Below are 24327 nucleotides of genomic sequence, written 5' to 3'. Positions count from 1 at the left end.
ATGCGTAATGCTAGGGAGCAAAGTCTATGCACAAGAGGATCACTTTTCAATGGTTAAAATTATTTTACATCCCCAAATATCCCCTCCCTCAACAGGTCACACGAGATCTGAGAGAACAGAAACATACTACCTTCATCATATGTCATATCATATCTGTAAGATTTGCCTCTGGTCAAAAACATAGCGAATACATATTTATGTTACCATACAAAAATATTTGGTACCTTCTGGCCAGGTTTGTATATTCACCTTCAGAGAAAGTATCAAATATAACATTCAATTTATGGTTTCACTGGGAAGAAAATTTGTCAAGAAATGCTGTCTTTTGTTAAAATTGCTCATTATCACAGGCCTCCATTAGGCACAGTTCAACAATGGATGTTTTACTACTGACATTCAAGACAACTATCTGATGGAGAAAAAAAAACATAGTTATTTTAGGAAGTATGGTTTGAAATACTACTATCCATTGAAGGGCTGGGCTAATGCCAGGTGCTTCTGACATCACCCATAACACAGGGCAGAAATTCAGTAACACACACAAATAGGTTTTTGTTTTAGTGTAGTTTTGAAAACTCAGGTATACAGGAAAACCTCAAAAAGCATAAAACACCGAAAACTCCACACATGCATATTTGTATCCTCCCTGCTGGAGCCAAGAAAGTAATGGGTGGCAGGGACAACTTGACTGCTGCATCAGGCCCTTGCCTGAATGGAGGCTACCCTGTACCCACACCATGGGAGAAAGGCACAGGCTTCCTGCCCCACCTGTATCCATTCTCTAAACAAACAGTTTCATCCTCTGACCAAAGGTTTCTGCAAATAACCCGCCTTTCCGGCACTTAAAATCATTGTTTGCACATCTTCACCTGCATATAAAGATCAGTGCTCCTGGGATTTCAGGAAATCCATACTGATGAGACTTAGAATACTATTTACTTAGAATACAGTAAAACTTTTCCTTTGCACTAAAAGAATGTAAGAAATGCTATCAGAAAAGAAGGGGAGTCTAGTGTTAAAAAAATAAAAAACTAACAGGCAGGGGAATTTGTGTAAATAGTCATAGCTCAGTTGAAGTTAATGGGCCTATGACAATTTACACTCACAATGGATATGGCCCATAACTTCTACCAGACGCTTTTGAGTGTAACAACAGACCCAAAAAGCAAGATTACCTTACATTTAGCACACAAAATGGACAAATATTTCCTGGTTTTTATCTGAAAAGTAGAATCTCACAGAATTTCTTAAAGAATTTACTGAAAGTTCCAATTTCTGAATAGAACAACCGTGTTGCATTTGATTTGTATATGTATCTACTAGTTACTAAAAAAACACAGGATGAACTGAAACTCCATATTCGATGCCTAAGATCAGCAAAAAGAAACAGTTGATCTTTTTTCTACTGGTCCTATTAGATTATGGATATGTTCACATGAATAATAGGACCTGAGAGAGCATTTTAAGCCAGCTAGTAGATAAAGCAACTAATTGAAATGTCATTAGTAAAAACACACCTACAAATGGACCTAACATTTGTGATAAACTGAAGAGAAGACTTTTGTTTGTCAAAGAGGAGCTCATAAACTTTAAAACACCCTAACATGTAGGCTATTGAAAATATTGCCAAAATGGATTATGAAATCAGTATTTTTAAACACAAAACTCAACCTCTAAGGTCTATCTCTAAAACATAGTCAAAACAAAGTTTTAAACATACATTCTAATATTACTGTGGAAGGAGGATTCTTCTACTAGTAAATATTTAAAAATCATTTAAAAACAAGAAAGGGAGAGAACATCAATAGGGTTTAATCATAGGCCTTCACTGACTCATGACCCAAATCGGTCTCCTCAGCAGGCATTGCCTTAAGTAGGTGTCAGTACTCTTAGCTGAGCTGTGTCCCTGATAAAAGATACTACAATCAATTATTTAAGTGGATAAAACCAAAGGGGAATGATGTTGCCTTTCTTTCTTTCACATACTCACCCACCATTGCTCCTATAAGATGGAAAACAGCCCTCACAGGCAAACATATACAAGAGAAAGGAACACATAAAACTGCAGCAGGTTGCTCATTAGATAACACTGCATGCTGCTATCGTTTCTGGGTATCATATTCAGGTATTTATTATTGCTTTTATTGCTTTGCATCTTTAGGAAAGTTTTCAGTGTACCAAAAAATTCCAAGTTCAGCATACACAGAGTTATAGATAGATGGCAGGATTGCTTTTACTGTGCTTAGGTGGGTAAAACAGTCAAGGAAGCAAAACTAAACAGGGACATCAATGTTCTGAATTTCTGTAAGAAAAGAGGATTGTCCCTAGCTGTATAACCAACCACAATCCTCCTGATTAACACATGTAACTTCAAACAGATGATCTAATATTCTGCCAACAACATTCTAACTTCTGCCTACAAACTCCCTCTTTCAGTTTACTCAAAGAACATTTTTGTAAATTCTCCCTCTGCTTTCATAGGTGTTAGCACATTGGGATGAAATCTTGAAATCACATGAGTCAGCTGGCAATCCAGGGAAGGCTGCAGATCTCTTTTGCTGAGTGTCAGACACTTCTAACAGAAACATTTCTGTTACAACCATGGTTAGTCAAAATTTGAAAAGAAAAACCTTCAGAAAACAAATTTCAACACATGGGAACATGAACCTGGCCATGCAGCATTCCAGCTTCTCACTCACCAAAAAAGCCATTATGAGCCTTCTTCTCCACCCCTTTTTTTCTAGGCATGTTATCCCCCTCAGTGTGTTATGACTATCTAATAAATTGTCTTTCTCTGACATATCCAAGGAAAGTGAGCAGGGCCAACAGACCCTCTCTGAAGAGCCTCTAAAAAGCAGCTCCCTCTTCCCTCTGCTGACAGAGGAAAGCAAAATTCTTAGCTGTTATCAACCCTCGTCCTCCCATCCCACCCTGAGTGTGCAAGGGGACATAGGTCAGCTCCAAAAGAGTTTAGAATAGTCCACCAGCCAAAAGTGTCATTATAGCTGCTGCTGTATCCGGCAGCAAGTGAAACTGGCAGGGGCCATCCCGGGCAGCTCAGAGACCCCTCCAGCAATGGGGATGCTTGTGCCTTGGGACCAGTGCAGGCAGCTCCACCTGGGTGGCTGGGCTTCAGCATAGGAGGGATGTGACTGGGGGTAGAGCTTAGAGATCATGTCAGCCATCAGGGAAGATGGGAAGGCCGTGCAGGAGAAGGAGGAAAGAACTTTGATATCTGTGGTGCTGAAGGAGGGGAGGAAGGGATATCTGACCTCACCAAGGGGACTGGTCTGGGAAATGGGGTCCCTTCTCACCCTGTAAATGGGTGAGAGAAGGGCAGCTCACCTCCCACCACGCTACTCTGACCTTGTCTGGTGCGATCCTCACCCCAGTCTCTAAATGCCACCAGGGATAAGCTCAATTTGGTGGCTTTTTCTTTCACAAAATCCTTTCAATTTTCAGGTAGGCATTAATGAATTGTGATTTACCTACAGAAGCAGATTTTATGCACAAATAGAAATTTTATACTATAGTTCAGTTAGTTTAAATCCACTGACAAAATTTTATATATATATGCCAGGAATACAAGTAGGAAGTACAAAGTCTTGAGAGAAAAGACTGTGAAAGCATAGTTGAAAATTGTGAGTTATAAAAATCCAAAGAGAAGAGGAGGTTAAAAGAAGGACAAAGGAATAACTTAAAACAAAAAAATGAAATCCTATGGAAGTGTCTTAAGCTTTTCATTTTGGTTGTTTTTCTCTTTTTTTCTGGAATGATGGGGAATACAAGCTTTCTACAAAGTGCTTCCTGCCTTTGTTTTAGAGGTTTAAAAGTTAAAATGCTTTTGTAAAAAGAAAAAAGTCAAAAGTCATTATTATTTCTTTTTTTTTTCAGAATTAATAATTTTTTAAGTGACCATACCATTAAAAATGTGATCATTTCTGGAAGACAAATGGAAAACTGAAAATAACTGTACTGGCATTTTTTTTTCCTTCTTTCTTCTGTTTTTTTAAAAACAGAACTAAGGTGGCATTTCTATCTCAGTTACCATAGAGATTATACATCTGATAGCAGAGAGCTTTGTAAAACAGCTAGAAATGATCATAACATCAGCTGTAAATTTGCTACATAATTATATGTAGAAGTGTGCATCTTCAAAGTCTTTTGCAGAACACTTATTAAAGCTACAGAAACATCAAGTATTTATGAACATATAATACTGAAGTGTCAGTTTTCCAGTCCTAAGGAAAATTAGCATATTCCATCTACTTGAAAGACTTGACTAAATTATGCCTCTAAAATGTCTAAGTGACAATATGAAATATTTGCTAGTTTTTCTGCTACTTTTTATAGATGCAATACGGAATAATTCTAGGCAATGTTGCAGAAAGAGTCTGTGAACACTTCCCAGTATTGCAGACAATTATCATAGCTTGTCTTTGTCTTTATTTGATGATGAAATTTTCCACAGTCCAAAGATAATCTTTGCCCTTTTTTGGGGGGTTTTCTTTGTTTGTTTATTTGTGGGGTTTTTTGTGTGTTGTTTTTTGGTTTTTTTTTTTACTTTTAAGGAAATTTTTAGATGTTTCAAAAAATAATGACAAGGAATTTTTTAATATTTCATTCTCTTTAGAAAAAAAAATAAACTAAAACCCCAAACACAGCCACTACTAGTAGAAGGAGCAGCCAGTTGGCTCTGATGCCATCACATTGTCTTGTGATTCAGCAGATGCATGAGACTTGGAGAAGACTTTTGTTTTTTCCCATGAAGCACTGCCTGAATTTGTCCAGCCTTTATTGGTGGATAATTTCCACCTTAATGCACTCATCAGCCCAGTGAACAAGAGTGCACCTGATATTGCTCAAAGACTCTGTCTAGAGCAGGCTTTGCGCTGGTGAGTGACAAAAGAAAAGTGCTTGGCACCCATGGCTATCTCCTAAGGTCAACTGAGGCACTGGCAGAGGACAGAGCGGAGGACAGGGACTGTGGAAGCAGGATGAAGAGGCAGGGCAGGGATGCATACAGTGGCTACCACCAGGAGAGCACACGTCTCCCTCAAATCTGGAGCAAAACCTAGTAATTTTTGTGTCTCGCTACTTCTTCTTGTCAATGGATGTGTAAGGATGCATACCCTCTCCTGGCCAGTCTGTACTGGAGACAGCAGTCTATTATTAGTGTTATCCGCTTGTCTTCTGGCTCCAGCGGCTGAGGTCTGGCTAGCATGGCTAAGGAATCCAGAATTCATCAAATAATTTTGGTGTGTTGTCATATTTTCACATAATAAGTTTGTTGGTTTTTACCAAATTAGGAAAATTAGCTTTTTCTCCGCAGGAAATTCTATGCCAGTTTCAATCAGGGCCTCTAGAGCTCTCAAAATTTAAAAATAAACAGACGCTCTTCTACTTCAGCCACTGGAAGAGGGTGGAAATGAACAAACTTTGGCTCTGTAGCTTCCCTTTTCTGGAGCTGGGGTAAGAGCACCCTGAATCACCCAAAACTGCTGGGAGGCAGGGGCATTCATCCAAACTTGATGTAATCCCAAAGGTAATTTCCACTTACATTTCTTCCTCTGGACTTGAAATTACTTACTGAATGTTTATTAGACTATTTTCAAAGATTCCTTTCTTATTTTTCTTTTTTTTTTTTCCTGTGTATAACCAATTAATTCCAGACTGTCACATTTTTCTATTTAAATCTTTCCACAATATAACAGTGGATGCTGGCTGCATTGTTTTACAGGCAAAATAGCTCATATTCCAAAGTCAGGATAAATTTTCAGATGGCACACACATGATGCTGTGCTAACATCATTAGCTTGATAGTCCATGAGCAGCAATTCTACCAACACCACAGCTCTGTAAAGTAATGTAATCGGGTTTAACATTAATAAACTGTTCACAAATCAAAACATGTGGAAAATTCAATTAGGAGAACCGATGCTTCCCCAAGTTTAGTATTTCAGCATTTAGTTCTTAATGCTCAAAAACTGAGATCCTGCATATACTGATATATCTGTCAGTCTGAACCACAGAGTATATAAAGTTACAATGATCTAACAGCACAAACAAGCAGCATGTACTTGACTGAGCGTCTGAATCCTGAAACTACTGATTTTGTGTTACATTTTGTTTTGGCCTCCATTCCTCAACCTGATAAAAAAAATGCAGCTAAACTTCATTACATGCTGAGGTTGTCTTTTCTACATTAATTACCAAGTCAGTATGAAAATGCTACTTTGCAGCTATCTACAAATGGGTATCAGCACAGCAGCTCCAACCTGAAAAGTGACTACAGCTTCAGCTCTGTAACATGGCACACCTACAAGCATGCCTCAGCTCTAAGATTCAAATTCCTGCATAATTTAGCAGACATTTGAGCTGACAATATGTTTTTTATGCAATGTAACAATTTTGGCTAGATTCAATGAACTTAAAGGTCTTTTCCTACTTAAATGATTCTACAGCTGGGAAGCAGCCCTGCCAAAGGGATCTGGGGGTGCTGGTTGGCAGCAGCTCAGGGTGAGTCAGGAGTGTGTGCCCGGGCAGCCAGGAGGGCAAACCCCATCCCAGGGAGCATCAGACACAGCATCACCAGCCCTGATTGGGATCATCCTGCTGGATTCAGCCGTGGTGCGGCCTCACCCTGAGTCCTGTGTGCAGTGCTGGGCCCCACAGTCTGACAAGGGTGGGAAGGTCCTGGAATGGTCCAGAGGAGGACAACAGAGCTGGTGGAAGGGCTGGAAGCAATATACCATGAGGAGTGGATGAGGATTTTGGATTTGGCTATTTTTTGGAGAGAAGGGGCTGATGGGTGACCTCTGTGCTCTCACTCCTTCTCCCTTCCTGAGGAGGGGAGTAGGAGAGGGAAGCGCGAGTCTCTTCTCCCTGGGGTTCAGCTACAGTACATGTGAGAATGGTTCAAAGCTGCAGCAGGAGAGGTTCCAAATGGACATTAGGAAACACTTCCTTACCAAGAGGGTGGTCAAACCTAAACAGGCTCCTTAAAGAGGTGGTCAATTCGCTGTGCCTGTCAGTGCCTTAAAAGGAGGCATTTGAACAATGGTCTTAGTAATGGGCTTTAATTTTGTCAACCCATGGAGTGATCAGGAAGCTGGAATAAATTACCACTGTAGGTCCCTGCCAACTGGAACTACTGTATTTTATTATGCAGCATTGCACTGCATTGCATTGCATGTTATTGTATTGTATTTCATTATATTCTTCTCTATTCTGTGTGTTTACTCCTCTGCTAGTTATTTTGGAATATAGAACTACTTTATTGTGATTAGACAGGCAGAAAAAAAGGAGGATTGTCAAAATAATTTTGCAAAACTGAGTCATATAAAAGTATAAGAATTTCTATATGCAGGTCAGCCTGCTAAACTTAGGTTTAGCCTGCTAAATGCATTTCCCAACTTGAAGGAAAGCATGGTGAGGCAGGAGAAAAATGTTTTCTGGAATGCAAATTGAACTGCTGGGAAAACTTGGGGTGGGTGGAAGCATGTGTATGGGCGTGAATAAAAATTTATAAAAACAAAGATTCTGTGACATACCGTTGTTTGTGTCCCATCTAAAGTAATCCTTTGCCTCTACTATGTTATTATCAGAGTGAACAAAATGAGAAATTGGATGTTTAAGATTAAGCATTTTGAGGAGTATAACACATGCTTCTTGCAGCCCTACTTTTAGAATAGTACTACCTCAAATCACTTCAGATGTTAAACTTAACAAAGCAGTACCAATTTAAATGAGCAGATTTCCTTATTGAATTTTCTTTCTTCTCAAAAAACAATTCCTTCCATCACTGTTAATGCTATTTAGTTTTGAATAGAAATGTTCAAATATTATTGGTTCGTACCATCTGTTTGACTTTTTCTCAAGTACACTAGATTATCTGCATCTAGTTTTTTTGGCTCTTTCAAACTGAAATAGAGAACATAATTATACAAAAGTAGGGAAAATCTAACCATAAAGCCATAAAAATTGAAAGGATGATTTATGGTGTGGTGTTCCAGCATTATCTCATTTTGTTAAATTACCTACTTTTCATTAGAATAGTGTTCCTTTATCTTTGTGCCTAACTACGACATTCACGCTTTCCTTGTATGCACTTAGAGGCTATTCAGCATCCTAAGGAACTCTAATTAAACTCAATGTGGCATCAAATGCCTACAGGAAGTCTCAGGGACATATAACTGTCCTTTTGTAAGACATACAATAAATACTTTGAAAGCCATTTAAGCTACTGAACAAATGAGAGTAGGGGAGGGATAGAGGGAAGAAGTAAAATCTAAACACACTAAAGATGGCTGGTTATATCAGGGATGTCCAACAGCTGCAGTAGCTACTTGCCAAAAAAGCCGAAGGGGCATTACTACTTTGAATATCAATTTACATATACCTCTAAAGTGTCTTACTTTGCTTGCAACTTCATTGGTAGTTTAACACAAACTGTTTCTCTGAGCTGCTAAAACCTGAGCACCAGCTGCTGGTCTGGAATTTGCTGGAAGAGGGCGTGTTGGGGTCACATATTTACAAAGAGCTGTAAACTAGTTCTTTGCCATTGCACAGCTTATGAGCTGCACCTTACAGCTTGCCTGTTATGACAGCCTCAGCTTTTTTGGCTATCAAAAACCTACCCACTGCTCTGCAGAGTAGGAAGAAGGTTCTCCCAATACACAGGCTATGAGTGAACTCTGACCCACAGAAAACATCAATTCCCTTTTATATTCATATGCAAGCTAAAGGTCTAAACTTTGAAAAAGGGACTCTTAGGAAACAAAGTGTTTGTGTTGTTGGGTGTAGTGCCCGCTTGTAACCCTACATATAATGAATTACATTCTGTACAATGCTTGATCTAACCAATTTTAAAGTATCTTGACAGTACTGCTAATAACAAGTGGGCAAGCACTTCCTACATTTAACCCTGAGTTAGCTTAACTGTAAGGAATTTAACTAAATATTACTTCCTCCTAAGGTATTTAGAAACCTTGCCCAATGACAGGTCAAGTCCTGAAGGTTGCATTTTTGTCTTTGCCACCAATCTCTCTCAGTAAAGCAATGCATCTGCATTACACTTCAATTTACACAAGGGCATTTGATTTATACAATAGCAAAAAGAAGGTAAAACTTAAATGAAGATTTATTTTTAATCACCTGTGCATATGCTTGGCTTCTTTTGTTATTTTGGGGGTTCTGAACAACTTGGTTTAGTGAGCCTAATGGATAGAAAGAAACTATTATCCCTTTTTCTTCCTACATATTTCCTGTAAACTTCTTTCTTCAGTTCTTCCCTTCCTCTAACAGAAAGGAAAAAAAACCTACCACTGGTAATAGTTTCTCCCGCTAACAAGTTGCAGGAATACAGACACTTGTGTCTACTCCAAGATGGTATGTATATTAGTTTAAATACAAATGTGACATCAACCTTGTAAGTACATTGAATTTCTACTTCTATCACTAAATAATATAAAATACATGAGGTTGTTCATAATTTATTTCCATGTGATTAGAAAGCATTTAAGTGAAAGATTAAAACTGAAGAAAGAATGTCATGTGGGAAGAAGTTGTCATCTGGTGTGTGCAAAGCAACCCAAACCAGTATTTCCACTGCTCCTTAACTCTGCCTTGAACTACACATGTTCTGAGGTTAAAAATGAGGGAGCAAAAAGTATTTTTTGAAACACATGAGTAACATTAAGATAAAAAAATCAGTTTTTATTACAAGATGGACTATCAGCTTCCTCTGAGTACAGCCTACATCTCTGGGTGGAACAGACTATAAATTTTAGTTATATGTTAATTTGTGATGTCATAAACTTCTGAGCCCTTCTAGGCTGTATCCTACATAACTAGAGGAAAAATTGAAGAATTGCGCTCTAAAATAGGTAAGAGAAAAAACTTAGTGAAACCTTGGTTTAACTTCTGTTCTTCTTCCAGATTTCCTGTCTTGGCCTGAAAGACTGTCAAAGGACATTTAAAATGATGAAGTCAAAAGGAGATCTGAGATTGTGGATCAAAATCCCCTGAAAGGAGCCCCAAACTCACAGGAGGGTGAAATACAGCCTCCTCCTCAGACTTGAGAGTAAAAAAGGAAACTGACACAGAGGGGCTAGGAGGGAATTGCAGCATGTTTCAGCCAGATCCCCAAATTGGATTGTCAGGGAGTCAGGAAATCTGCCAAGACAAACACATGCTGTTTAATGTAGACCAGCCCAAGATAATCTGTGCCTCAGTTCCTCACTCATAAAACAGGATAACATTCCATGCTTTATGGGGAGAAGAACGTACCCAAAACATTTTGAAATAATCTGATCCCATAGCAGAGGAAGGCAAAAAATTCCCAAGATCTACCATCCCTATCTGATGTACAAAACATGGAGAGACAAAGGTTAAACAACTTGCTGCAATCACACACAGAGACAGGAGTACAGTCAGAAATTAAATCCAGACCTCTGAAATTATAGTCCAGTGTTTTAATCACAAAATTATTTTTTTTTCCCCCTTGATTAAAACAGGAAATGAAAACACAAGTATGAGCTTATTCTGTAACTTCAACATATTACCACAAGCATCTTAAAAAAAATACATAGTTCAAATATGGTTGTCTCAGCCACATGAATATTTTGCGTGCAAGTCATCCTGGAGGAAGCACATCATCAAACACCTGGTTCTTATGGGGCTGAATAAACACTCTAAATTCTGAGTTGAAACAATCATGTATTGCTTTAAAATATCATCTGTTTATGTGAACTTTAAGATAATCCTGTATAATTTACAAGATTAATAACGTTATCTGTAGCTAAACTACATTGAGACCAAAGAAATTTGCCATAACACCTCAGGAAAGGAGGAAGACACAAGTGGTGCTGCTATTTGATGGTAACAAAAGCATTCTTTCTTTTTTGTGTGATGTTAGATACCTTTGGTTTGCCAGAGAGATTCAGTTTACAAAAACTATTTTCCCCCTCAGCTACTGTGTTTTACCTGGAAGACCCCAGTCAAGGGCTGGGAAGCAGCCTGAGGGTGAAGTTCTCTGATGGTCCACTGCTTTCTACCTTCTTTCCCAAGACCTTATATTCTCTTTTCCATCTTGTAACTACGTGAAGGTTCATCACATGATGAAAATGAATTTGCTTCCATCATAAAGATACACCAGTGCCCCCCACATTATGCAGAAACTTTCCTTTGGGGTCACAGAAAAGGTGTGCTTTGGGATATGTAGACCATGGAGAACATACTGCTCAGGAGCCCAGCCTCCTCCCTGAAGTTTTAACACAGCCATGTTATTGGTTTTTAGACATTCTGTTTTCCACTGTTTGAAAGAACTGGTTTTTTTCCTAACTACAATTGCTTCATCACTTTTCTTCAATGGACCAAATCTTAAAAAATTTACTGTTGTCCCAAACTACTTGAAAATCTGGCATAAGAACATGCAAATTTCTTCTGAATAATTTATACCTCAAAAATTCCTCTACAAAGTAATGTTTGTTTCTATTTGGTGGCAGTGTTTCCTCTCATCTATTTCTCCTAAGCATCCAGCATATAGGCATCAAAGGTTGCAAACCCAAAACTGATCTTAGTCAGAGTTCAATAAAACAGGGACTCCTCAAAGTTGCTTGGAAAGCCCAAGTTCCTCTGCACAGGGCTCTGGAAGGAAATGTTCAGCTCCTGGCATTCTGAGCAGATTTCAGAAAGGTCTCATAGGGAAAAGTGCAGCAGTGACAGCAGAGATGTTTCCCATACACTTGGCAAGGACTGAGCTTAGTGACATTTCTTTCTGCTTGCATTCTGTGTACCTTCCTCACTTTGTAAAGACCTCATCAGACTTTCTAGAAGCCCTTAAGAGCCAACAAACTGAATATTCAAATATTAGATATCTTCCATCCCAAGCTCCCTTCAAGGTGGCACTACTATAGTTAAACTGCTTCAAAACAGGCATTTTCCCAATGGGTAAAAGTTAATTTAACATTCAACTCAAAAGAAAAAATGTATTAGTCTAGAGAACAGTCAGTCTTTGAGAATGATGTTGTCTTCTAAAAGCAATATTTCTAGAAGGAAAGACAACTGTTTCTGCCCTCCTGCTCTGAGACTCCAAGATATAAATGCCCATTATTTTGTTATAAGTCATGGTAAAAAGCTGTTCTTTGGTGTTTATTAAACATTTATTTTATATTAATACCCTTGTACCTTTCTGAACAGATAGGATGCCTCACTTTTGAAAGGCAGAACTAAAAATATTAATGATGCAAAATGTAAAAGCATAACGCAGTGAGAAAAAGGATTGTTAAAGGGTTGTTTAGTAAAACAACCCTTTAGTAGCACAGTCCTCTGGGTAGCAAAGGCTAATCAGAAATATTTTTTTGCCATGTTTTGATTTTATTTACTTTGTAAATGAATCCGTACTATCTATTATTATTTTGATAATTTTCATACTTTCGATAAATAGGATAGAATGTAATTCTGCATTTCTACAGAAAAATTCCTAGAAATTTTAACACATATGGATCTTGACAGAAAATAAACACATCTCCAAATAATCCAGAGCTATTTAAGACTATGCATTTGGTTGAAAGTTTTTATATTTAGATTTTTATGAAAACATATCAACTTCATTACCTGAAGGTTAAGATCTTTTTTTGCACTGGCAAGTCTGACTGCATAACACACATTTTCTCTCTGTCAATCTTTAATTGCCAATTAATTCTAAGAATCCACACCATGGACTGCATAAAAATTGCCAGATGGCATCTACATAGGTAATGTTTCTTGTCCCTCTATATTCACTAGGTATAATTTTAAACCCAGTTACTTTGGTTTTGTTTCAGGTTTCCACTGAAGTATGTCTTTTTTGAAGCACTAATACCAGCAGCAATATCTCTCACATGGCTCAGTGTGAGGCTGTACTGTGCGGACAGTGAATGGGAAGAGTCCTTTGTTCCATGAGAGTTCCTTCCAAGCAATTAGGTACTCCTTTGCCTTTTTCCACCCTTGCTCTTTTTTGGGCTAAAAAACAACGATTTTATACAAAAGATTCGGTTTTTAAAAAGTCAGGATCAGTTTCTGAAAACAAAATAATTATACCACCAAAACATGGCATTTTATTTGAAGAAAGCTTTTTTTTCTTTTTTTTTAATTGAAACAGAAGTAAGCATGCAGTGAGGCAAAGATCTCTAATCCCTAAAAGCTCCTGGGCCTCATATGATAAGACCCTCATGACTTCTCACTAGACCTTTGACCTGACCTCGCCTCTCTGAAGTTTCAGGTTTCTCTCCAATCTAGTGGATATTAAAAAGAAAATAATCTACCAGCAGTGTACTCTTCACTTCACCTTTTAATGGCAGGTCCCAAACAATGATAGCATGCTACTGCTTCCAACACCAATAGTACAAGACCCACTGTAAAGTGTCATTAGCCAAATGACAGTAGTTTAAAATATTTTTTCCCTAGTTATTTCTTTATTTTAACTTAGTAACAGGTTGTACAGCAAAGCATTAAAAACCTAGGAAAAAACAGGATGAAGGATGTCTTGGGAACCCTAATTTACTTCTACTTGAGGAATTCAGGTACACAGTAATTCTTTTCTTACTGTATGAGTTGAAATGTTCTATTTATGTTGGCATTTGTGTAATATTAACAAGTTCATTTGCAGTCCAGAAGAATCGCTTGGAAAATACTAGGAAAGCCAAAAGAAATAAAATTAATTACTTGCTCTATAACAAAAGTGAATAAATGAAAAACTTGGTTTTCAGGTTTATTGTTCTGACATCGGCCAGAAAAGAAAGGCCAAGGAGAATGTAACCCATTAAGCAAGAAGGACAAACTGGTGGTGACTGACAGGGAGAAAGATTAGCTATTCAATGACTTCTTTGCCTCAGTCTTCACCAGCAGTCACCCTTTCCACTCAAGTCACTGATCCTTTGTGTGGGTATGGGGCAGTGAAGTCTCTCCCACTAAGTGAAGAACAGGTTTGGGATCACTTGTTGAAGCTGAATAGCCCCAAGTCTATGGGACCTGATGAGATACATTCCAGAGTCCTGAGGGAACTGGCTGATGTTGTTGCCAAGACAATCTCCCACCAGGCAAACTCCCTGGTGACTGAAAAAAGGAAACTTCACTCCCATTTTTAAAAAGAGGAGAAAGGAAGATGTGAGGAACCACTGATTGGTGTGCCTCATCTCTATGCCTGGAAAAATCATGAAGCAGATCCTCCTAGAAGTTATCCCATGGCATATAAAAGACAACAAACTGACCCAAGGCAGCCAGCACAGCTTTACTAAGGGCAAATTGTACCTGACCAACTGATGGCATTTTGTGACAGAGTGACAGCCACAGTCAATAAGAGAAGGCAACAAGTATCATCTACCTAAACTTCTTGATACCATCTCACGTGACATCATTATCTGCAAATTGGAGAGCTGTGGATTTGGACTGTTCAGTGGGTAGGGAACTGGCTGGATGGATGAAGCTAGAAAGCTGTGGTCTAAGGCCTTGTGCTCAAATGGAGGCCAACAAGTTGTAGTGCACCCTCAGGGCTTTCTTATGGGACTGGTTCTCTTCAATATCTTCATCAATGACACAGACAGTGGGATCAAGAGCACCCTCAGCGGGTTTGAAGATGACACAAAGCTGAGAAGTGCCATTGGGACAACAGAGGGACAAACTTGAGAAATGGGTCCATGAGAACCTCACAAAGTTCTACAAGTTCAAGTGCCAAGTGCTGCACCAGGGTCGGGGAAATCCCAGACATGAACACAGACTGGGAGATGAAGTCACTTAGACAGCCCTTTGAAGAAGGACTTGGGGGTTTCTTGGGGATAAAAAGCTGGATATGACCCAAGAGTGTGAACTCTCAACCCAGAAAGACCCAGGAATTGTATTCTGGGCTGCATCCAAAACAGTGTGTCCAGAAAGGTGAAGGAGGGGATTCTACCACTCTATATGGCTCTCAGGAGACCCCATCTGGAATCCTAGGTCTGGGTCCTCAGCACAAGAAAGATGTGGACCTCTTAGACTGGGTCCAGAGCAGGCCATGATGATGATCAGAGGGCTGGAGCACCTGTCTGTGAAGACAGGCTGAGAGAGCTGGGGTTGTTAAGCCTGGAGAAAGAGAAGGTTTTGGGGAGATCTCACTGCAGCCTTAAAAGGTTCCCAAAGAAAGGAAGAAGGGGGATTTTTATACTGGTAGATAGTGCCGGACTAGGGGCAATTGCTTTAAACTGGAAAATGGCAGGTTTAGATTAGATTCTAAAAATAAATTCTTTACTCAGAGGGTGGTGAAGAGCTGGAACAGGTTGACCTGAGACACTGTGGGTACTTCAGTCCTGGAAGTGTTCAAGGCCAGGCTGGATGGGACTTGGAACAACCTGATAAAGTAGGAAGTGTCCCTGCCTATGGCACAAGGGTTGGAACTAAGTGATTTTAAGGTCCCTTCCAATCCAGACCATTCTATGATTGTTTTTTCATCTTTATAACGAACCAGCAAGAGAGCCCGGGTGTCTTGTAGAAATCACCAAATCACCACTCAAGTCAAAATGGCAATAACAAACAGAGCTACTCAATGACAGGATTCTAGTCATGTTTTACTTGGCTCTTCAACTTACAGTGATATAACATGGGTAAATATGCAATCACAGCAACCTAAGCATTTTATCCATTCATTTTTAACCATTCTTCTAGCCCATACTTGCCTTGTAAACAATTACTGCTCAACATGACTTTGTGGTAATTTGCTTGTTCAAAACATGAAATAAGCAAGCAGAAGTTGCTCAAGAATAGTCAATCAAATCAAAATCCATTGTAACATAATGCTACCTCTATAAAAAAAGGTTGCATCCATTCTGTGAGTTTTTGATTAATTTAGATACTTTTAGCAAGAACAGTGTGGTTTCAGGCAGCACTTACTGAGTTCATGAACTAAATTCTGACAGAGCAAAAGTAGTCAGTGCACATTAAGAAATTTTCTGAAGAGTACTTACTGAAGATTGTGATTTGGGCTGTTTGTTGGACCTGCAAACATAAAACAAACAAGTTAAGCTCAAGGACAACATAATAAAAAAAAGTCAATTGCAATCTAAATGAAATTGTGTCCTTCAGGAAGATCCAAACAAAATGCTCTGCATTCCTGAACATAATTATATATTGTTATTTTCAAAGCCACAAATAAAAATCATATGAATCTACTGTCTGCTCCAGCAGCAATTTGAATGGACTCAGTTCTTTTCATAAAATATTTTTCACCATAAAAACACAGGGAGTCAGACAAGGTGTTATTTTAGCACATCAATTACCTTCTAATAAGCCCAAACTGAGCCTTAGTATCAGAATTTAGGATATGGAAAAGAGATGACCAGCTTTTGTGACAGCAGGAACAATGTTCAATACTCAGCACTTCAGTACTCAATCACTACAAACTAAACTGTGGTATTAATTATTTACATTACAAAATTAAAAAAAAATTAAGAAAAATGCATCTAGAATTTTTTCTCCCATTGCTCCAAAGGCAAGCTAAATAAAAGGTTGGCTTCCAGACTGGACGTCTCAAAAACGCAATATAAGCGCTTCTTGAAAGATGTGGTGCATCTTCACATGTGAAAGGACTGAATTTGAGGCCACACTTCACACAGCAGTACAGAAATTATATTCACAAGAATGGGCCCAGAACTATGAACATCACACAGAAAACTCTTCTCATTCTTCTCATCAGTTTTTGTTTTTTTCACAGACTGAGTTCAGCAGTAGAGTGAAAAGTCCAGGCAATGAAATGTTACCTTTTTGTACTTTTTACTGGCACTTCTTTAATTCCTTTTCTTCACTGTGTATTTACAGACCTCTACATCTGTATTTACTTTCTTTTATTACCACTAAAGAGGTATCAAGTTCAACTGAGAAGTTCTGTGCTGGGAGAGAGGCCTCAGGCACTGACTTTATTTTCTTTTGTGCTGAGAATTTTTCTTAAAACATTAAATTCATTTCTCATTATACTACGGTTAAAACTAATGCCTAGTCTATAAAGCAGTCTGAGTAGCCATAAAAGCCAGGAACTCACCAAGCCTGACAAACAAAACTCCTGTTGCAGTTATTGTCTTCATCCCATTTGAAGCCACGCACTGGTAGTATCCTGTGTCTGTGGTATCCAGATCCTGGATTCTCAGACGTGAACCATAATCTGTTTTTCTGATGATGATCCGTCTTGGCTCCTGAACCACTGGAGCATCATTTTTTAACCATCTGACATTCGGAGATGGATTTCCTGCTACCTTGCAGTGGAGGATTGCTGTTTGCCCCTGGACTACAGTGATATTGTTTACTGGTTCCAAGAAGGTCAGGAAATAACCTAAGAGGATAAAAGGTAATAAAAGATCAAACTTCACTTGGGTTGAGGCAAAAGCCTGCTCAAAGGTACTTTTCTAAGAGAGAACCTCGGAAACAATTTCAGTTTAATTTCAAGCTCAAGAAAATGCAGTTTGCTGTCCTAAGAACACCATACCATCACACTCCATGTTTCATTGTTGTCTTCATGTTTGTGTGCAGGTAGGTATGCAGATTTGAAGGTCAATCATTAACTGATACTATTACACTCCTAACTGCCTCTTTGGACACCTATTCTGAAGCAGTAGTGACTTTTTCTATATCTGACATGTTAAAATACTAACATCCTAACATACATCAAGTGCTGTTCTGTTCTAACAGCAAAACACACCATTGTTCCATAAAAGAATAATCCCAGTTGTAACCATACTGGGATATCATTGTGATTTTACTACATAATCTTCTTACTTGATCACAGATTTGTCCCAAAAAGAACTACAACTGGAAAAGTTACTTTTAGATATTAATTTGCCTAGTTAGTTACTCAAAATCTTAAAATTAGACTGATCTGGACAGGCTTATACTATAGTAAGTTTTAGAGATGATATGTCTCACATTCAATTTAAAGAAATAATGTCTCAATTGCAGAAGTAATCTGTGATTCACAGGGGACCCAAGAGCTGATTATAGACTGCCAGTTTTTACATTAAGTCAAAATATATGGTGAAGGAAATGTCTCTATGGATATTGTGTAATAACGTTTTGTAGTTATTTTTTAAGTGAAAACTACAAGCCCTATAAGCAGTGGTTTATTGAAAGCAAAGGGCTTGTCAAGAAGGCTGTATTGGATATCTCTAAGGATGACAAAAAAAGAAAAAACTGATGGAAGAACACAGTCCAAAAACCTGACAATCAAATATTTTGTAGGTTATTATTTATAAATTTAATTTAGTGTTAGGAGTCCTGCAACTGATACACTGAAAGCTTGACAACATGTACTTCCACTGAAACAATAACGCTGTTATATTACCTTACAAAACAGGTAAGAATAGTAGCTAGCTGTCATGATCATATGTTTGTTCCAGTGAATTTAGACCTTCTAGACATAAAGCATCAGGAATTCAAATTACATTATATTTTTATGGCAGCTGGAACCAAATATCAAATAACTTTGATGGATGCCTACATGTGGACATTTCCTATCAGTCAGATTATTTTGCAGTTGTTTAATTAGAAATAGCATATTACTGTACATAAAGCCAATACCAGTAAAGAAATTGTATATGTTGGCAATCTAATTGCTGAAATACCTTAAGAAAGTTGATGCTCTGCTTTGATTTATATTTGACAGGACCATGAAAATCAGTTCCTCTATAATAGCTAAGTATAGCATTGGAGAAGGGAGCAGTAGAAACATCTGAATATAATAAATATACATAGCCAGGTATTGCTGGAAAACTGTGTTTTCCTGCATATTACATTGTCCTCTACCACTGGCCTTTCAAAAGAAAACCTGTTATAATGAATAATATGAACATACAATGTAGGCAAGTGTGACTTTAGTCACTAAATAGAAAATTAAATAAATACAAGTATATAAAATCTGCATGTAATATTGAAAACCTACAGGAAATTATTTTATCTTTTTTTGTCATAAAATAATAAATTATTTTTAATGTAAATTTATATTACTTGTCCCTATTTTTAATTTAAAATCTTTAGCAGACTTCAAAACATTCTGATAGAACACAAACAATATCTGTTTTCTAATAACTTACATAAACAGGAGAAAAACTACATTAGTGCTTTCAGCAATGTCATGCCACAACCATATAATTTGTTATGGTTTCGTATATCATAGCTGAAAAAATAGAAATACAATGATGACATTCTGGCAGGGAAAACAAAATCAGTAAATTTACTTCTTGATAAAGTCAGCTGAATCTATTGATTAAAACTTCTATTTAAGCCAATATTTTACATACATAAGCATTTCTAGCAGCATGAAAGAAAGCATGGTCAGTCCTACCACAAGTTAGAAAGGGATTTTTCTATGGCTATTTCACTTATAGCTTGTTATTTAGAGCCTTATTTCACCACTTTCTCACAATCTGTGTGTAGCTTATTCTCATGAGCACCATTGTGATACTGGGCTGCATCCACAGGGGCATTACCTAGCGGAGACAGAGATAGAATCCCTATCTACTCAGTGCCTATCAGGCCACACCCAGAGTATTATGCCCAGTTCTGATCCCCAAAACTCAAAAATAACAGAGAAATACAGGAGAGGGTTCAAAAGAGGTCTGCCAGTATCATCAAAGGGCTAGACATCCTGTCCTGTAAGGTCAGACTTGAAGTAGTTAAGTCTCTACCAGGGGGGCATCATTACTGTTTTTCAGTACCTAAAAGGCACCTACAAAAAGATTGGAGACACTCCTCACAGGCTGCTGCCTGGAGAATATTAGAGGGCAATACATGTAAGTAGCCAGGAAATGTTTCATTTCAATAGAATAAACACATTTTTTTGCAGTGAGAACAGTCATTCACTGGAAAATGAACTCCTAGATATGTGGCAGAGTTCTCATCATTGGAGGCTGTCAAGATGGGATTGGACAAAGAACTAGATCATTTTGTCTAAGTCTGCTTTTCCCAGAGAAGCAGATCTTTTGGATTGGATGATCTCTTGAGGTGCCTCCCAGGCTGGAATGTTCTACAGTTCTGTAGCAATTGTGGGGACAGGCTGAATCTGCCCGTATGACGGAGGCAAAATGGACTGCTTTAAGATCTTTTCTGAGAATAAGCTGGAACTCTTCCAGCATGGAGTCAGCACAGAGGGACATTCACCTGGCTCAAAGATGCTTTTGATACCTAAGAAATTAATGAAGCAGAGAAGATCTGTCTAAAAGGTGAGGCCAGTTAAAGCCTGTGTAAGATGACAGACAGGGATTGTGGTTTGTCTGGCTCTTTAATACAGTTTTAGCTCTTCACATGCAAGTACATGAAGGGGCTACATTATTCTTGTGCCACAGGTCAGCTTATACCTTGCTCAAACCCTTATCACTATTTCACTTTTTCTGATTTAAAATCTGGGTGGAGCCTTCTTTTTGGGATGGTCATTCAAGTACATTTGGATGAAAACAGATAGTAAATTTACTCATTAAGACTTATCAACTCAGGATTAAATCCATGTCAGAACTTCCTGTTTTACTAATTAGAACAGAGCTACTGTAGGATGTATCTAATAAGCCATCCAAAATATTTCATATGACTCTGTGAATCTGATCCTAATAATAACTAGAACGAAACTATTACCATGAAAAGCAATGCCAAAGATTTATGGGTTAATTCAGACCCAGTGCAATTAGATAGACTTCGCCTGAAGTCAGCATCACTGCATCTATTTCCTGCAGATCAGAATTCAGCTTTAGTTCATTATTACTCTTGCCAATTTTGCCAGCATTTTCTGCAGTGTTTTATATTACCTTTTTATTACAAACCAAGTAATAAGTATTTTAACCTAATGAACTTTGAAGCATTTGTGCTTTCCAGAGTCCCCCAGAGCAGCCTTAAGAGCAGCATGGCAGCTCAGCGTCTATTCTCTGCTTCTGTCCACCCTGAACTGCACACTCTCTCTTTGCTGGCTTCATTTCCTCTTTGAGAAACAATGTTTATGTACTCACTGATTCTGAAGTATTTGTATGACAGACCAGGCAGCCATTTGTTGAGTTGCTCTGTTATTTGGTGTCCACTTTAGATAACCCATAATTGCAATTCTTTCAAACAAAGTGGAAAATTTAACCAACCATGTTCTAAAGAATGTTTTCTTTATTTAATTTCTGTGGTGATAATCAGCAGTTACTTTTTTGGTAATGTACATTACACCACAAACACAGTGTAGATGCCAGTTTGATGGAATGCCTTGGGGAAAAAAAACAAATTTTCCCAAGATAAATTAGGACCTCAGCAATATGCAAAGCAATTTTTTTTTTCCAGTGGAGTTCTCCTTCTGTCATAGTAAATCTTAAGTTTGGACAGTTACAAAGGAAAATGAAATGTGAAAATGCTAGAACTTGTATTTAATTTGTGTCCTGTATTTTGTGTTAAGCATCAGTCAAGTAGAATTTTTTAAAACTGGAACAGAATCTGTTTTAATACTAACATAATTTTAAAACAGAGAATAAATACTCTCTATAAAATGTTTTGTGCCTGTTACACATTGCCAAACTTGTAAATGTCCTATTGTAAATATCATATTATAAAGAATTATATTTTATTTGGGAGATGGATAACAAATAGATTTTTTTTTTATAAATACAAATATAACATCCAGAAATTTCCTGTGTTGTGAAATTAATGTTGTTATATACTGGTTTTTATACTCTGGCTTGTTTCCAAGGGTCATTGAAATAAAGGAAAATGCTTCCTTTGCCTTCAGTGATCTTTGGCATGGTTCAACAATGTCAAAAGGAAAATCTATCTGGTAGATATTTCTACATTCGCTGTAGGCAACAATGTCGTAAATTAGATTTCTCTTTCATTACAGTTTCTACAACCAATACTAGTATTTATTTTGCTTGAACAGATTAAAAACTGTTCTGTCAAGAAGCTATGAGAGGACAACGAAACTTAATCTATATATTATGTTTTGCCATCATATTCTATGTTTTCTATGAATAACATAGCTTAGGGAAATGATTGACATGAATTCCAGCAAAACTCTTTCATATCTGGAAAACCTTTGTTAACTTGCCAGTACTTCATATTTTTAAATGGAATAATTTTGATATAAATATATCAAACAGAATCCCACAGCAAATCAACATTAAGATGACAGGTCTTTTATTCATGTTTTGGCAAGAATATGAAAATAAGCTTTTCCAGTGTGTGTCAAATCATTGTCAAGATATGCACAAGAACTGATACTAAACTAAAAACCTAAAGGGTGCAACTACCACTAAGACCTCACATGCATATTATATTTCTTAGTTTTATTTACATTATTCTGGCACGTACATGTCCAAGTTATTGGCTCAAACCATATGTGTTATTCTTGGCATAAACACAATATAAAATGATTGTTCTGCTTTTGTTATTTTTAGATCTTAGCTGTGATTTTTAAGTTCATTCTAAAAAAGTATTTTAAAACTCCTTAGTTACTTTAGATCATTTAAATTCTATCTTAATTGTTTTCAATTCAAGTTTTAATTCCTGTTCATTTTCTATTGTTTTTACACTTCTTTTTCTTTGTGATTTTAAAATTAATTTTGCATTCATAATTTTAAAATGAGTTTCAATATGACAACCATGAATAGTACTTAGTAAATTTTTTTTACTCTTTTAATCTTTGAACTTCCAAATCATTTATGAATACTGAAGTCTTATGAGATGGGATGATACCATCACCCTTACTTTCCAAAAGCAGAAAGTAAAGTAAGGGGAGTCTAAGGGATTTGACAATTTACACGTGGACTAAGTGTGAGTATCTATGATACTGCACTGAGATTCACATCTTTCTGTATTCCTGACATAATAATGCTCTGAGATAATCATCTGCTTGGGCTCCTATCCAACTTGATTTACCTTTCTTCCTGTGCTGCACAAGATACACAAACAGTGAATATCCAGTTTTTGAGAAAAAGAAAGGAAAATTTGATTTATAAATAGCTAGACACCTGAAGATACAATAGTCTTTTCAGACCAAGTAGTTATAATTGCATACATGTTTTATCATTTGTTAGAATACTTAGTTCTCCATAAGACATGTATCTTTATTTAAATAAATTTATGCAACAGTCAAAAAACCCATAAAGCCACCAGTTTGGTATTACAGAACATATCACAGCTTACAGGAGTCTCAGCTTGAGATACTCAGAATTTAAAATCAGCTGTTTTTAAAAAAGAGAAAATACATTTTTCTCTGCATAACTGCATACATTTAGATCATTTTCAGATCCATGGAATAAACAATTCTGGTGAATTTCCTATGAAAATATGTATTTTGTGATTAACGTAAAAAGCAAATTGTGATTCTTTTTTCCTTAAGCTATCTAGCTTTTTCTCTTTTTAATGCCTTCCCAGCTTTTTTTCATTTTTTTTTCCTTCAAATAATCTTCATTTTTTAGGTATGAATAAAAGAGTATGATATTTCTCACCACAGCTCTTTCAAAAGGCAAATTTCTACCCTGGAATTTTAGACTAATATAAACTTATATCCAACACAAAAGGGTTTGGGGACCATACTTTGAGTAATTAAACTAATAATATTTCCACCATAAACGAAGTCACATTTTCCCACAATAAGACATATTTTTTCACCTAGGATGTGTACTTTAGCTTATGGAATGCTGAGGAAGACCCCATTGTTCCAAAATTTACTGTGCTATGAACACAGTATAGAGCATAAAGTGTTCATAAAATTGGCAGGTAATCCATAAAGAATATCCAACTGATGCAGAGTTATATAAGTTATAAAAGAACAGAAGACTGTAATAAGAGAAAATGTAAGTGAAAGTTGCTGGAACTCAGATAATGTCTTTCTAGAGGTGTGTATAACAATATTGCTGTAAGTACACGAGTTTAGGGGTCATGAATGACACCATAATATCTTGGTAGATGGTGGGAGTCTATTATGAAGTGACTCCTTTTGCAGTTAAATCTGGACTCCAAATGAACTGAGAAATATCATTCTACTATGGAGGGTAGATTGAAGCCTAAGATTCATGATTTCTTGCACAGAACATTTTCCTAAATAAAAAACAGTCTACCCAGTTTTCCACCCTGTATTTTATTTAATCCCAATATGTAGATGAGTAATTCACAGTTTATTTGAGCCAGCTTAGAAAATGCAAGGGATGTTGGCAGGTCTCCCATAGTACACATGACTAGTTAAGGAAACTACACTACTATATACTGCCACATAATATTTCCAGATTAAATGATACCTTTACATCTTAATTTAATCCAATTTGCATCACATTCTTCATCCTATTTTTTTTTATCTCAATGTACAAAAATCCA

The 24327-nt window shown here is 37.2% G+C and overlaps 1 protein-coding gene across 1 annotated transcript in view; it reads right to left on the bottom strand.

Annotated features, from left to right (window-relative positions):
- Positions 1-24327, bottom strand: part of ROR2 (receptor tyrosine kinase like orphan receptor 2) — a 141077-nt gene that overhangs the window by 15985 nt on the left and 100765 nt on the right. Inside the window, 2 exon segments of the mRNA XM_062513343.1 lie at positions 15978-16008; positions 17048-17335. Of these exon segments, the coding sequence (XP_062369327.1) occupies positions 15978-16008; positions 17048-17335 (319 nt within the window).

Source organism: Cinclus cinclus, chromosome Z (assembly GCF_963662255.1).
Source record: "Cinclus cinclus chromosome Z, bCinCin1.1, whole genome shotgun sequence".
Taxonomy (NCBI): Eukaryota; Metazoa; Chordata; class Aves; order Passeriformes; family Cinclidae; genus Cinclus; species Cinclus cinclus.
Note: the sequence above shows the minus strand (reverse complement) of the source record. Positions and strands in the feature narration are given on the sequence as shown.